At 40.7% G+C, this 14,054-nt stretch overlaps 1 protein-coding gene across 4 annotated transcripts in view; it reads left to right on the plus strand.

The window, feature by feature from the left end:
* The first annotated feature begins 6,538 nt into the window (after positions 1 to 6,538).
* The window catches only part of DYNC2LI1 (dynein cytoplasmic 2 light intermediate chain 1), a 69,469-nt gene continuing 61,953 nt past the window's right edge, over positions 6,539 to 14,054 (plus strand). For all 4 annotated transcript variants that reach the window (XM_066267019.1, XM_066267020.1, XM_066267023.1 and 1 more), the window contains exons 1-4: positions 6,539 to 6,657; positions 8,549 to 8,666; positions 10,456 to 10,490; positions 11,405 to 11,474. In XM_066267019.1, coding sequence (XP_066123116.1) covers positions 6,650 to 6,657; positions 8,549 to 8,666; positions 10,456 to 10,490; positions 11,405 to 11,474 — 231 coding nt within the window. In that variant the 5' untranslated portion in view covers positions 6,539 to 6,649. The remainder of the gene's footprint in view (positions 6,658 to 8,548; positions 8,667 to 10,455; positions 10,491 to 11,404; positions 11,475 to 14,054) is intronic.

Here is a 14,054-nt window from a genome sequence, read left to right on the forward strand (position 1 = left end):
AAGCTGAGGTGTACTACTAGTGAAAATGGTAGTTATTACCTCTTTCTCTTACATTCATGCTCTGTCTTCAGTGTTGCTTTGTTTTATACACATAAAAGGAAGCTGTTTGGGCAAACTGTAATTTTAATACAAATATATGCACATTGATATATAGCTTATGGGGTTCTCCCATGATTTTATAAGCCCTTAAAAGAGCATATTTCATATAGATGAATTTAATGGGCTATGGTCTAAAAATTTATTTTAAATGGTTCTAGGTTTTGTGTGTGTATGTTTGTGTCCTTAAAGTCAGATACTGCCATAGCTTGGAAATCTCTCAAATTTACAAGAAAAGTTAGTCACAACTTATCAAGAGTCTTTTTTTTTTTTTTTTGTATTTTTCTGAAGCTGGAAACGGGGAGAGACAGTCAGACAGACTCCCGCATGCGCCCGACCGGGATCCACCCGGCACGCCCACCAGGGAGCGAAGCTCTGCCCACCAGGGGGCGATGCTCTGCCCCTCCGGGCGTCGCTCTTGCTGTGACCAGAGCCACTCTAGCGCCTGGGGCAGAGGCCAAGGAGCCATCCCCAGCGCCCGGGCCATCTTTGCTCCAATGGAGCCTCGGCTGCGGGAGGGGAAGAGAGAGACAGAGAGGAAGGAGAGGGGGAGGGGTGGAGAGGCAGATGGGCGCTTCTCCTGTGTGCCCTGGCCGGGAATCAAACCCGGGACCTCTGCATGCCAGGCCAATGCTCTACCACTGAGCCAACCGGCCAGGGCCAAGAGTCTTTGTTCTAAAATTGTGTTTACTAGTTGGTTGTTTGGAAATATTTTTATAGAAAAAAATGTATGGTGTTCAGGTTCCTGAAACAACACATTTAACCCATAATTGTACTGCAGTATAATCCTGAAGCATTAATAACCATGGATAACCATGTTTCTTCAGAAAAAGCTATCAGTGTTCCTACAATGCCAGGAACACATTTTGCCCACACACCAACCCACAGCTGCTATGGAATTTGGTATCCCCCCATTAGAGTCTCTGCGCTCATTTCTGTGGCAGAGGCTCCAGGATTGCGGGGACTGAAATGGGAGAATGAGAAGCAGGAAGTTTCTCTGCCAAATGGTTCATGTAGAAATTGCACCTCCTCTCACATTTTTCCTATGCTCTTTTCCCTAAAAGAAGAAGGGATTTTACTGCTACATGGGTAACTTCAAACTACAAGTTAAAGTAAAGTCCATACATAGATATTTAGAGTGAAGTCAGATTCATCCATATTTTCGTGGAAGCAAGACTCAGGCTTCTCCTGAGCATTTAAGTGGGAAGGTCAGTCCTGCAGTGAAGAGTTGAAGGGTTGGGGTGAGAACCTGAGACACACATTTGCTCCAGATTATCATTTGGTATGACCTTCCTTGGTAGATGAACCTAAATTGAACACAGTCATAATGATTCTGAAAGCATATTTATAAATAATATCAATCCAAAAGTCTTCATTGTATGATTAAATACTTTGGGGTCTGGTAATAGCCAAGAAACAGAAACTCTTACTAGAGCTATATCTATTAGCAAGTTAACTCCAAAACAAGGCCCAAATGTTCTCTACAGCCTTGAATACAGAGTACTCTCCCTTCTAGCACTTTGCTAACATAACCTTCTAATCAGTGCAAGGGAGCAGTACAATGGGGGTGGCATTTCTTCCTGAAGGAGGTGTTGCTAAGCTATAGTAGTGGTTTTATTAAAATCAGATGACTTTTCAAAAGCACAAACAATAAAATAAATAAAACACAAATGGGACCACTCCAAACTTAAAAACTTCTGCACATAAAAAAACAACAACAACCCAGCAACATAGTGAAATGAAATGGCAACCCAACCTGCAGAATGGGAGAAAAGAATTTCAAGTGATATTTCTGATAAGGCGGTTAATATCCAGAATAGTTATAACTCAATGATAAAAATCCAAATAGCCTGATTAAAAAGGGACCCTGGCCAAATGGGTTTAGTGGGTAAAGCATCAACCCAGCACACCAGAGGTCACAGGTTTGACCCCATTCAGGGCATGTACAAGAAGCAGTCAATGAGTACACAACTAAATGGAACAACGAAGTGAAACAAGTTGATGCTTCTTCCTTTCTCTCTCTCTCTTTCTCTTATTTCCCCCTCCTTCCTTCTCTCTCTCACTCTCTCTCTCTCTCTCTCTCTCACTCACTCAAAATGGAAAAGTTTACAAAAAAAAAAGTGTGCAAAGGACTTGATGTTTCTCCAAAGAAGATATACAATGGCCAATAAGCACAGGAAAAGATGATTAACTTTATTAATCTTTAGGGAAATGCAAATTAAAACCATGACAAAATATCACCTTACACCCATCAGGATGGCCACTACAGAAAACAGTATTGACGAGGCTGCAGAGAAGAAGTTGGGACCCCTGTGTACTGTTGGTGGGAATGTAAAATGGTGTAGCCATGGTGTAAAACAGTATGGAGGTTACTCAGAAAATTAAAAATAGAATAACTATATGATCCAGCAATCCCATTTCTGAGTATAGATCCAAAATAAATCAAAGCTAGATCTCAAAGTGATGTTTACACATCCATGTTCATCACAGCACTATTCACAATAGCCAGGCAGTGGAAGTAATACAAATGTCCATTAACAGATAAATGGATAAAGAAAATATGTTATATATGTACATTGGGATATTATGCAGCCTTAAAAAGGAAATTCTATCAATGAATGATTTATGAAAGTAAGAATTTCACCTTTAAACAAGTTTTTAAAAAGGAGAGCAAATCCTGTCATATGCTACAACAAGGATGGACCTCAAGGATGTTATGCTAAGCAAAATAAGCCAGTCACAAAAGGGCAAGTACTCTGATTCCATTTATATGAAATATCTGAAGTAGCCAAAATCATAGAAACAGAAAATACGAAGGTGGGTACTAAGTGCTGGGGGAGGTGGAAGGAAACATTAAGGACAGTTAATGGCTTTTGGATTATGCATAGATTTAAAATTATTTTTAAAATAATTTAATTATTGTCATACCCCTGAGTATCTCAAGACTGATGTAATGCCCCACAGATCAACTGAAACTTCTTTACATAAGTTTCCCATTGATCTCTTAACTGCCAAATTCAATGGACTCCAAATGGTCTAACCGTCTATTGGATGGTATCTCAAACTCACCATGTCTTCTAACCCAGTCTTCCTACTCCGTGCTCCCAACAATTGTTTAATAGCTTCATCAACTCATCAGTCACCCAAGAGAGAAACTGACTTTTCTCCCTTTCCCCAAGCCCCCACTTTCTGTTGGTAAGTAACTATATTAGCACTCTTTTTGTCATAGATTCCAAAAGTCAACTCAACTAACTCAGACAAATAAGAAAAAAATCATTACAAGGATACTAGGATGTCTCAAAGAAACAGCAGGACAACCAAGTCATAAGAAAGATAAAGACACAGACAGAGGCGGATTTAACAGTAGGCGCACTGAGCACGCGCCCTGGGCCCCAACTTCAGAAGGGGCCCTGCAAAACCTCAACTTTACACTTTTTTCTAATGACAAGGGGCCCAATATGTTCTGTGCCCGGGGCCTCAACCAACCTTAATCTGCCTCTGAACACTGACAAGCCTCAGGGTCAACCAGAGCCGTGAGATGTATGGCAGTATTTTCTCTTCATATTACTCTATATCTGCTCCATGTTCTCACCACAGAGTAGCCTTGTCATTTAGCAGAAAACCTGCCAGTCTCCTCCTGAGGGGGAATGACTTGATTTTCCCGCTTCTAGTTTGAAAAATCCCAGGGAAGAGCTCTGATTGGCCCAGCTCATGTCAGGTTACTCTGAACCACCTCAAACACACAATATTAGAATACTTAAGTATATTATTTTAAAAATCTATATAGAATTATATTATGCAGCCATCAAAGTTATGTTTACCTTGGGTTTTTAAAAATTGACATGAGAAAATACATGAATGAAATACAACAAAATGTTTAATAGTTATTACTTCTAAGTTTTCCTTATTTACCCTCTTCATTTCTTCTGTACACTATTTTTTTCTATGATAAGTTTTTATAACTTTGAAAACAAGGGGGAAAGGTAAAATATCTGACTGTTACTTTCTGGGTTATTGTTAATAGCCTCTATATGGACTTCCAGGCTCAATATATATCCTTCGCACAGCTGCAAAAAAATATACCTATTGAAACCCAGATTTAGTCATGGCACACCCCAATTTAAAACTTTGATTTCTCATAATCAACACAGTAAAATCCAGACTGCAGAATCCTTCACTGCAGCCCAATCTACTTGTCCAGTGTGCTCTTCTACCTTAACCCCACCAGAAAACTTGACAAGTTTCCGCCCCCAACTATTCACAGCTCCCCAGATATATCACACTCACTTCAAAACTCCTCACTGTTGTTTGTTTCACCAAGCAAGCAATATGAGATTGCCTCTTTCTCTATCACCACTGTTGAAATCCTTGAGTCTCCTTGGGGGTTATTTAGTAGGGGAATTCAAATTTTGTATATTCTTTTTTTTTTTTTTTTTTCATTTTTCTGAAGCTGGAAACAGGGAGAGACAGTCAGACAGACTCCCGCATGCGCCCGACCGGGATCCACCCGGCACGCCCACCAGGGGCGACGCTCTGCCCACCAGGGGGCGATGCTCTGCCCATCCTGGGCGTCGCCATGTTGCGACCAGAGCCACTCTAGCGCCTGGGGCAGAGGCCACAGAGCCATCCCCAGCGCCCGGGCCATCTCCGCTCCAATGGAGCCTTGGCTGCGGGAGGGGAAGAGAGATACAGAGAGGAAAGCGCAGCGGAGGGGTGGAGAAGCAAATGGGCGCTTCTCCTGTGTGCCCTGGCCGGGAATCGAACCCGGGTCCTCCGCACGCTAGGCCGACGCTCTACCGCTGAGCCAACCGGCCAGGGCCAAATTTTGTATATTCTTATCTTGAGAACAATTTCCATTTACCAAGGAAGGTCACTTTGTTCACATATAAAGCCTCAGGAGGCGTAAGGGTAGAAAAAGGGAACTCACCTGCTCAATGAGATCAACTGAATCGACCAAGTCAATGCTGGTGATCAAGGTCCAGCCAGATTATCTTCACTTCTCTTTTTACCAGGCTCCTTCCCTTACCACCTATCCCAGTTACCCAAACAATGATACCTTTAAATTTCTAGTAGTGTGCCTAGAACATAGCAAGCACTTGGCAAAATGTTACCTGTGATTATTGTCCATATAAACAGGGCTTTCTAACCAATAAGCAACTGGGTTCTAAAGACCCCAAAACTCAAATCATTATGATTCATTTCAATCTGTCTCACGTTAGGTTGTGAGCTGATAGGCTGGCTAGCCCCAGGATAGAGAGGCTGATTCAAAGATAGATGTACCAGCCTCCCTTGCAATATTCCTTTCTCCATTGAACTCCACTCCCATTACATCCTTTCTTTTGTGCAATTGTAATTTCTATCTCCAAAATGCACCTAGGTGTTAGGAGGATTTTATCCCCAAAGAGTTTATCTGCAATACATACTTTTAATTTTTTTCCCCCACCAACCACCTGCTTCATTTCCAGGAATGTGATCCTTATGTTTCTTGTTCAAAATTGCTTATCAGCCCCTTACCACATGATAATAACAAGCTTTATGTACCCCTTGTGGCAATACAGCAATTTAGCCAGTGTGGCTGAGCCAGGATTTAAAGCAAGTCTATCTCACCCTGACGTCCATGTTCCTAAACATTACACCATAGAAACTGAGCCAGGTAGCAGAAGGGTAGAGGGAGAGCATCTCCTTCAAATATCCAGGACACCCTGAGCTGGAAAGCCTGGGTCTACTCGGCATTCAAGACAGAGCAGGTACTGCCACTGCCATGAATGTTTCACCAACTCCATTGGGCATAATTAGTTACTTGTTCTTGTGTAATTTTTGGTACCTCTCTGCAATAGTTTATATCACAAGCTTCCTTAGGGTTATTAGAAGTAGTATATTGTATGTTTTTCTCAAGGGTAAGGGTCTTGTCTTACTCATCTCTTCATTCCTTATTCTGGTGTAGCAGAGTCTTATGTATAGTAATGACTCAATATTTGTTATTGATTTGGATGTAATGTAAATGAAGTAGTGTAGAGATGCATTTACTTTATTAACTTATTAATAAATGAAGTGCTGTTGCATAAAACCTGAAACAACTAAACAAGCAGAAAGTGGGAAAATACAAAAATCATAACATTCTTCTCCACTAGTAAATCACTAGAAAACAGCTCAGGAGATTGCCTTACTCTCCATTCCCAATTTATTGCTATTCGGGAGAGAAAAGTAACTGGAGAGAGAGAGAAAGCAGAGAATCCTGGCATAAATTCAGACTCAGTAGGATATTTTTTTTAAGTAAAAGAACATTTCCAGTCAAGAGCTTCTAGTTCAAAGGGTTTGTTGCCACGTGTCACATGGTTTTCTCACATTCTGGGGGATAAGGCTGAGCTTGAGCCTTGGAAAAAGAACGCTGAGAACTACATTTCCCATGAAGCCCTTCCACACGCAACCCAGCCTGTTACGTCGCTCCCATAGCAACCGAAGAGCCTGCATTCTCTGACTCGTCTCAGAGCTTGCGGTTTTATTCTAAACTGGGGCCTACGTGGATCTCGGACCCTGGGGCTGCAGAGCCACGATGCCCAGGTATCCCCCATCCCCGCTTGCGCCAGGTTTATGCTCCCCTCGATAGCCTCCCCTTTTTCTCACCCAAATATGGAAGAAATAGGGAGAAAAAGGCTGCTAAGGATGTATTTTGGGAGAGGATGCAGGCAGGACCAGCTGGTGAAAGAAAGTTGTAGGTCTGTCCTGTTTGCAACCGCTGTCTGGGTGGTCAGAGACTCAAAGCAACTACCCTTGAATGTGTGAATTCTGTGGAAAGTGGGTAGAAAAGTTCCCTAGATAGAAAAGTAAGAGATTTGGAAACATCATTCAACTCCAACCATTCCCTTAGTCAATAAAAGTTTCCTGCAGGTCAGGAATGCCCTAGGAGCAGGGGTTCAGGGTACGAAACAGACCACAAAACCACTTCCTCAGGGCCCCCTCCTGGTACAGGGGTTCACAACAACAATAAATGAGGGGAAACTTCCGGAAGCACTGAAAAGTTTAGGATCACGTTTAAAAGCGAGCAGCGAGGGAGAAGAGGGGATATGGATGACTTGTAAAATACATTTTAACTCTTCAATTCTGTGATGCCAATTTTAATTAACTGTTCTCAAGGCCATACCTAAACCTTCTCTAAACAACTTATGAGGATACAGGGAAGAAAGGGTTCCTGGAGTCAATCACAGAGCAGGATAAATCGGGTTTCTCACCTGCTCGGCAGTGGGTGAAAAACTGTCAGCTTCCCCTCACCATGTAATTGGTTACAATTATAAAGTTCTGGCTATAGTTATAAATTCCCACCAGTGGCATAACTAGTTGCAGCACCTCCTTCTCTCCTCTCTTTGGGACCTTGAAAAGCAGATCATCATGTTTTGAAAAAATTTATGTGAATAAAGGGCAGACAGGCCTAGACTGAACCTTGGGGGCATGTCTGTGAAGTAAATGTGTGAATTTTAGTGAAAATTTAAGACACCTATTATGGTTTCTATAGCCCCTTTCTTCATCCTTGATTCTTGAATAATAATTATTGTAAATGCTCAATAATTGTAAGTAGTTATTTATAGGCCAAGCCCTAAACTAAAAGATACATTTTAATCAATTGTGACAATCTTATAAGGTGGGTATTCTTTATTTTTTTTAATTGGCATTTTAGAGATGAAGAAACAGAGGTGAGCCGGAAGATTAGCACTGAAGCTTGCATATATTAAGTGCACAATAAATATTTGTTGAATAATAAAGGAATGAAGGATCCAGAGAAGTTAGGTAATTTGCCCAATTTGGCATACATAGAAAGTTGCAGATTCAGGCTTATAGCACGTCAGATCTTGCTCATATGTTTTTAGTTTAATACTCCATTTTTCATGTAGGCTTTAATTTAAAAGATAATATAATCTAATTTGTGTGAAATTATATATGTGTGTAGAGATATAAATGAAAGAATGATTTTCAAAATGTGATTATTTTCCCCTTCTTTATATTTTCTATATTAAAAATAAGGGAATCTTGAGCCAAAAATACAGTGAACAACAACAAAAAGAAATATTTGAGGAAGCAGAGATTATTTGGTACATTGATTTTACATGTTCCATTTTCCTAGATGTTGTTTTTCAAGTGGTACATTTCCCAAAGTTCTATGTTCATATTCATCTGAGAAGCTAACACATAGAGCTTTCAGCTTTGTCTAGGACCCCCGAAACAAGATACCCTCAATTCCTAGTAATAGAGGCTCTGCATATCATTTTCAGCATATCATTTGATGACCCAGTACAAAGAAAATGATTAATCCTCAGATCTTTAACCAGTTCATTGTCGTCCAGAAAATTATGATTTGTTTTATAAATTTGACTGAAATAAAATTTCCCTGAGCTTGAAATAAATATTGGAAAGGATGCTTCTTGTTTCTCTGAATTTTGTTTTTCTGCCTCTCACTTAGTGAAACTCTCTGGGAAATTGTAAAAGCGGAAGTGGAGAAACGGGGAAGTAACGAAGGAGAAGGTGATGGAGTTGATATTGGAGAAAAATCTGTTTTCTTCATTGGCAGTAAAAATGGGGTAACACATTTTTCCTACTTTTTTGTTTTTCAAATATTGTGATGATTTAACAACCGATTTAACACTTTGATAAAAATGTGGATACTTCAACTCTTTAACCATATAATGAATCTCTGGCCTACTGGTTACTTTGGAGCTGATTATGCCTCATATGAGTGTGTCCTGCTTAGGGGTGAGGGGGTACTGACATCAGCCTGAACACTTGTCATGTGGTCTGTCACGACATGCGCCATAGCAGCTTGGGGGGAGGGGTACCTGTTTCTAATTAGACTGCCTAGAGTACTGTAGTCATCTTTTCCCAACTTGCATGAAAGGCACCATAAATGCTAATCTGATGGTCACATTTATAGGTCACTTGCACAGCTAAAACAAGGATATAGATAATAAAAACATGAATCATATAGGGTATGATCGATTTAACCTTCACTTATCTCAACCAGGGTCACAGAAATTGAAGGAAACTTGGAGATATTTTAGTCTTCCTAATAGGGATTCTTATCCTGGGGATCATGGAGGTACTTTTTGAGGTCAGCAACGTTTCTAGAAATGTATGAAAAATTGTGTGTGACTGTGTATTAGTGCATTTTTTTTCTGGGAAATTAGATTTTCCCAGCATTCCAGAACATCCCAAAAAAGGCTAAGGGTCACTGCAAACAGTGGTTGAATAGCTAGGTTTGAACATCTTCGGCATGGGGGAGTTTTCTTCCACATCTGCAGCCTGTTTCAATTTTTTGTTCATTTATAGTTACTAGAAAACCTCAGTTTGTTTCATTGTAACTTCCACCTCTTAGTCCTAAATTCTGACCTATAAAACTACAGAAATAAATCTAATTCCTCTTCTCCTTGCTAAATCTTCAAATATTATAAAACCACCCTTCAAAGAGTTCACGGCAACCACCTTGTCCCCTAAGTCTGTTTCGGCTTTATCGTCGTCTTCTGTGTCACGGACTCTGTGTCAGTTGTGGGTTCTCTGTCTGTCATGATCTTAGTAACGCTCAACTACGATTATTCTAATGTGCTATTCTCAGGATGGGACAGGATTTTTGAGGTTTTGTTTAACTTACAATAGACTAAAGCAGGTCTGCCAGCTACTCTTTCTTGAGATGCTGAGCTTTTGTTATTGGATAAAAAAATTTAGTAATCACAAAACCCTGTTCACTAAGGTTGAACTTGACATCTGTGTTTCATTTATGTTGTTTTGTTCTTTATTAGATTGGGCCCTTTTTTATAGTATGTTTGCAGTTTTAATTGCTTTTATTAAAATAACTTGTATATGGTCCTAAAAAGACTTGGAATACTTATATCCTTTAGAAATAAAACAAACAAAAAATACTCTAACCAAGTATCTGGATTGCTTACTTTGAACATATTTGCAACATGTCCTTTATTTGTATGTTATCTTTTTTCTTTATTTCCACTTTAACAATTGGAATTCAAACATTTTAGAAGACACTAATCATCAGCTTAACTAGTAATTAGCATTGACGAGTAGAGAGACGATGTAAGACAGCTGCCAAGTTGACCACTAAAGTGAGGTATGATTGGCTAGTATTTGTCATATGTGGGACTTTATAATTATAATAATAGCAGTGTAGTTACACTGTGATGGAAAGTTGACAGTTAACTTTTTCCACGTATCAAACTTAGGAACAATTCTGAAAGTTTCTAGTTTCCAGGTAATTTATCATTCAAGTGATTAAAAAGCTATTTTGGGCTGTACAACTACGAACAATAGTAAAATTTTACATATGGATGACATTAACACAATATATATATTTTTAACTTCCAGGGAAAGACTACTATTATTCTAAGATGTCTTGACAGGTAAGTGTTACGTTAACCTTTAGACTACATTTTTGCTTGTTCTGGTTGCATAGGGCATGTTAGACTCTAAAAGACATATGGAAGAACAATTTTGAGGCCCAAACAAATAATTTAATTCTTAGTGAATCCTTAGTATGACCTTCTAGATATTCTTAAAAGATAAAACCAACAATCAAAAGAAAATCATATAGTATTAATGCTAGATTACCCTCTTGGTGTAGAAATTAACATAACTACACAGCCTATGCTAATACTTACTTTGTTTTTGGCTATGCTACTGTGATATTTAAATTATCTTTATTCTGTCTAGTTCATAATTATTTGAATATTGGTAATAATCTTCAAAATACTCCTGGATACAATTTTGAAGCACAGTGTTGTTCCTCAAACTGTACATTTTACCACTTGTCTTTTATACTTCTTAACCATCTATACTGTAGAAGCATGACATCAGATTAAGAGTTAGGATTATAATCGGTAGACGTTCAGGAAGTTGATAAAGAAAGTCTCCGACCAATTTTGAAAGATATTCTCTGTTCCCTTTATTCCAATGCCTTTCTTATAAATTCCCCCAAAACATCAGGAGAGATGGAAATTGGTCTTAAGGTCACGTTAAAGAAACATCATTCAATTGAAAAATATTATCAAAGAATACCAATAATAGAATCCTGGCTCTGTGTAATTTCTTTTATCAACAAAATCATTTCTTAAGAAGAACCTTCCACAGTGACACCTGCATCACCTGGTTTTTTGAAGGCTTATTGATTTTTTTAATATAATTTTTAAATCATTATTTACCTCAATGTTATTATACAAGGTAACTTCTCCACTAATAGATTTAAGAGGAAGCAAAAATGAATAAGGTAAGATGATAAAATAAGAAAATAACGATAATTCTCTTCTTTATCATACAGGGATGAGCCACCAAAACCAACCTTAGCTTTGGAATATACATATGGAAGAAGAGCAAAAGGACATAGTATAGTGAGTGTCTTTTTAAGTGGTATTTCTATGCCTGTCAATGAAGAAGTATTGATGCTGACATTGTTTTACATTTTCTATCTTATCTATAATCAATAAATATATCCAGCTGTACACTTCATAGCTATGTACTTTTTTTTTTATTCTAAGTAAGTTTCACTATTTTTTTTAAGATTTTATTTTTATTCATTTTAGAGAGAGGAGAGAGAGAAATAGAGAGAGAGGGAGAGAGAAAGAAGGGAGGAGGGAGGAGAGGAAGCATCAACTCCCATATGTGCCTTGACCAGGCAAGCCCAGGGTTTCGAACCGGCGACCTCAGCATTCCAGGTCAATGCTTTATCCACTGCGCCACCACAGGTCAGGCCATAGCTATGTACTTTTAAACTTCAAATATAACTCAGCAGATATGAAGCTGACCCGAACTGAAAATATTTTAGCTTTTTCATTTGTTATGTCTCAAAATGCTAGAACAAGATTCTTTTGTAATTGTATTGTATGGTTTGGGGGTATATTTATATTAATTGTATTAATGTGACTTTTTCTTCTTTTAAATGAGAATAATATGTGAGTTACCTTCTATCTCCCCCCGAAAAAGTCTTCTAAAAATATGTTTGACCTGTGGAATATTTATGAAAATATAGTGCTCTGCCTGACTGTGTGGTGACACAGTAGATAGAGCATTGACCTGGGACACTGAGGATCCAGGTCTGAAACCCTGGGGTCACTGGCTTGAGCACGGACTCATCTGGCTTGAGAGTAGGTTCACCAGCTTGAGCATGGGGTCACTGGCTTGAGCGTTGGATCATAGACATGACACCATGGCTACTGGCTTGAGCCCAAGGTTGCTGGCTTGAGCAAGGGGTCACTGGCTCAGCTGGAGAGCTCTGCAGTCAAGGCACATAGGAGAAAGCAATCAGTGAACAACTAGAGTACCGCAACTATGAGTTGCTTCTTCTCATCTCTCTCCCTTCCTGTCTATCCCTGTTTGTCCCTCTCTCTCTCTCCTTTGCAAAAAAAACCCCCAAAACAAAAACTATAACACTTAAAATCCAAATTATATTAGCAAATATATCATGAAGTTAGTAAAACTATTTCAGACTGCAGGCCCTAATTGGTTATAATCCTATTTTCACTTGTTTCAGTGTCTCTTCAGGGGAAAATTAAAAATTATTCAGGGAATAGGAAGAGTTTATAGTGTAACTTAAACACTTTTTAATATAATTTAGAAGGAGGATTTTTAAAAAGCCTAAACTGAATTCTCTTTTGGAGTCCCCACATAAAAAGAGACAATTTCTTAAATAAAGTTAGCTGTATGGAAGAATAATCTAGAATAGACAGTCTTACTTCCCCCCAGAGCTCAGTCAGTTTTTATAGATTGATCTAGACCAAATGTTTGATCATTAGACAATGTGTAAAGAGTTAAAACTGCCTGCTGCTTCTTCCTGGATTCAACAATGAAAGCTGGTCATTAAAACTGTGAAATTGAAAAGAAAAGAAACAGTGTGGGTGGGGATTGCAGGAGGGAAATGGGGTGGGGGCAGGTGGAGAAGGGAGGAGGGAAGAGATAGTGGTGGAGGGAGTCTTGATTTGGGGTGGGGGCAGGTGGAGGAGGGAGGAGGGAAGAGATGGTGGTGGAGGGAGTCTTGATTTGGGGTGGGGGCAGGTGGAGGAGGGAAGAGATGGTGGTGGAGGGAGTCTTGATTTGGGGTGGGGGCAGGTGGAGAAGGGAGGAGGGAAGAGATGGTGGTGGAGGGAGACTTGATTTGGGGTGGGGGCAGGTGGAGGAGGGAGGAGGGAAGAGATGGTGGAGGGAGACTTGATTTGGGGTGGGGGCAGGTGGAGGAGGGAGGAGGGAAGAGATGGTGGAGGGAGACTTGATTTGGAGTGGGGGCAGGTGGAGGAGGGAGGAGGGAAGAGATGGTGGAGGGAGACTTGATTTGGGGTGGGGGCAGGTGGAGGAGGGAGGAGGGAAGAGATGGTGGTGGAGGGAGACTTGATTTGGGGTGGGGGCAGGTGGAGAAGGGAGGAGGGAAGAGATGGTGGTGGAGGGAGACTTGATTTGGGGTGGGGGCAGGTGGAGGAGGGAGGAGGGAAGAGATGGTGGAGGGAGACTTGATTTGGAGTGGGGGCAGGTGGAAGAGGGAGGAGGGAAGAGATGATGGTGGAGGGAGACTTGATTTGGGGTGGGGGCAGGTGGAGGAGGGAGGAGGGAAGAGATGGTGGAGGGAGACTTGATTTGGGGTGGGGGCAGGTGGAGGAGGGAGGAGGAAGAGATGGTGGAGGGAGACTTGATTTGGGGTGGGGGCAGGTGGAGGAGGGAGGAGGGAAGAGATGGTGGAGGGAGACTTGATTTGGGGTGGGGGCAGGTGGAGGAGGGAGGAGGGAAGAGATGGTGGAGGGAGACTTGATTTGGGGTGGGGGCAGGTGGAGGAGGGAGGAGGGAAGAGATGGTGGTGGAGGGAGTCTTGATTTGGGGTGGGGGCAGGTGGAGGAGGGAGGAGGGAAGAGATGGTGGTGGAGGGAGTCTTGATTTGGGGTGGGGGCAGGTGGAGGAGGGAGGAGGGAAGAGATGGTGGTGGAGGG

The sequence above is a fragment of the Saccopteryx bilineata genome, chromosome 3, assembly GCF_036850765.1.
Source record: "Saccopteryx bilineata isolate mSacBil1 chromosome 3, mSacBil1_pri_phased_curated, whole genome shotgun sequence".
NCBI lineage: Eukaryota > Metazoa > Chordata > Mammalia > Chiroptera > Emballonuridae > Saccopteryx > Saccopteryx bilineata.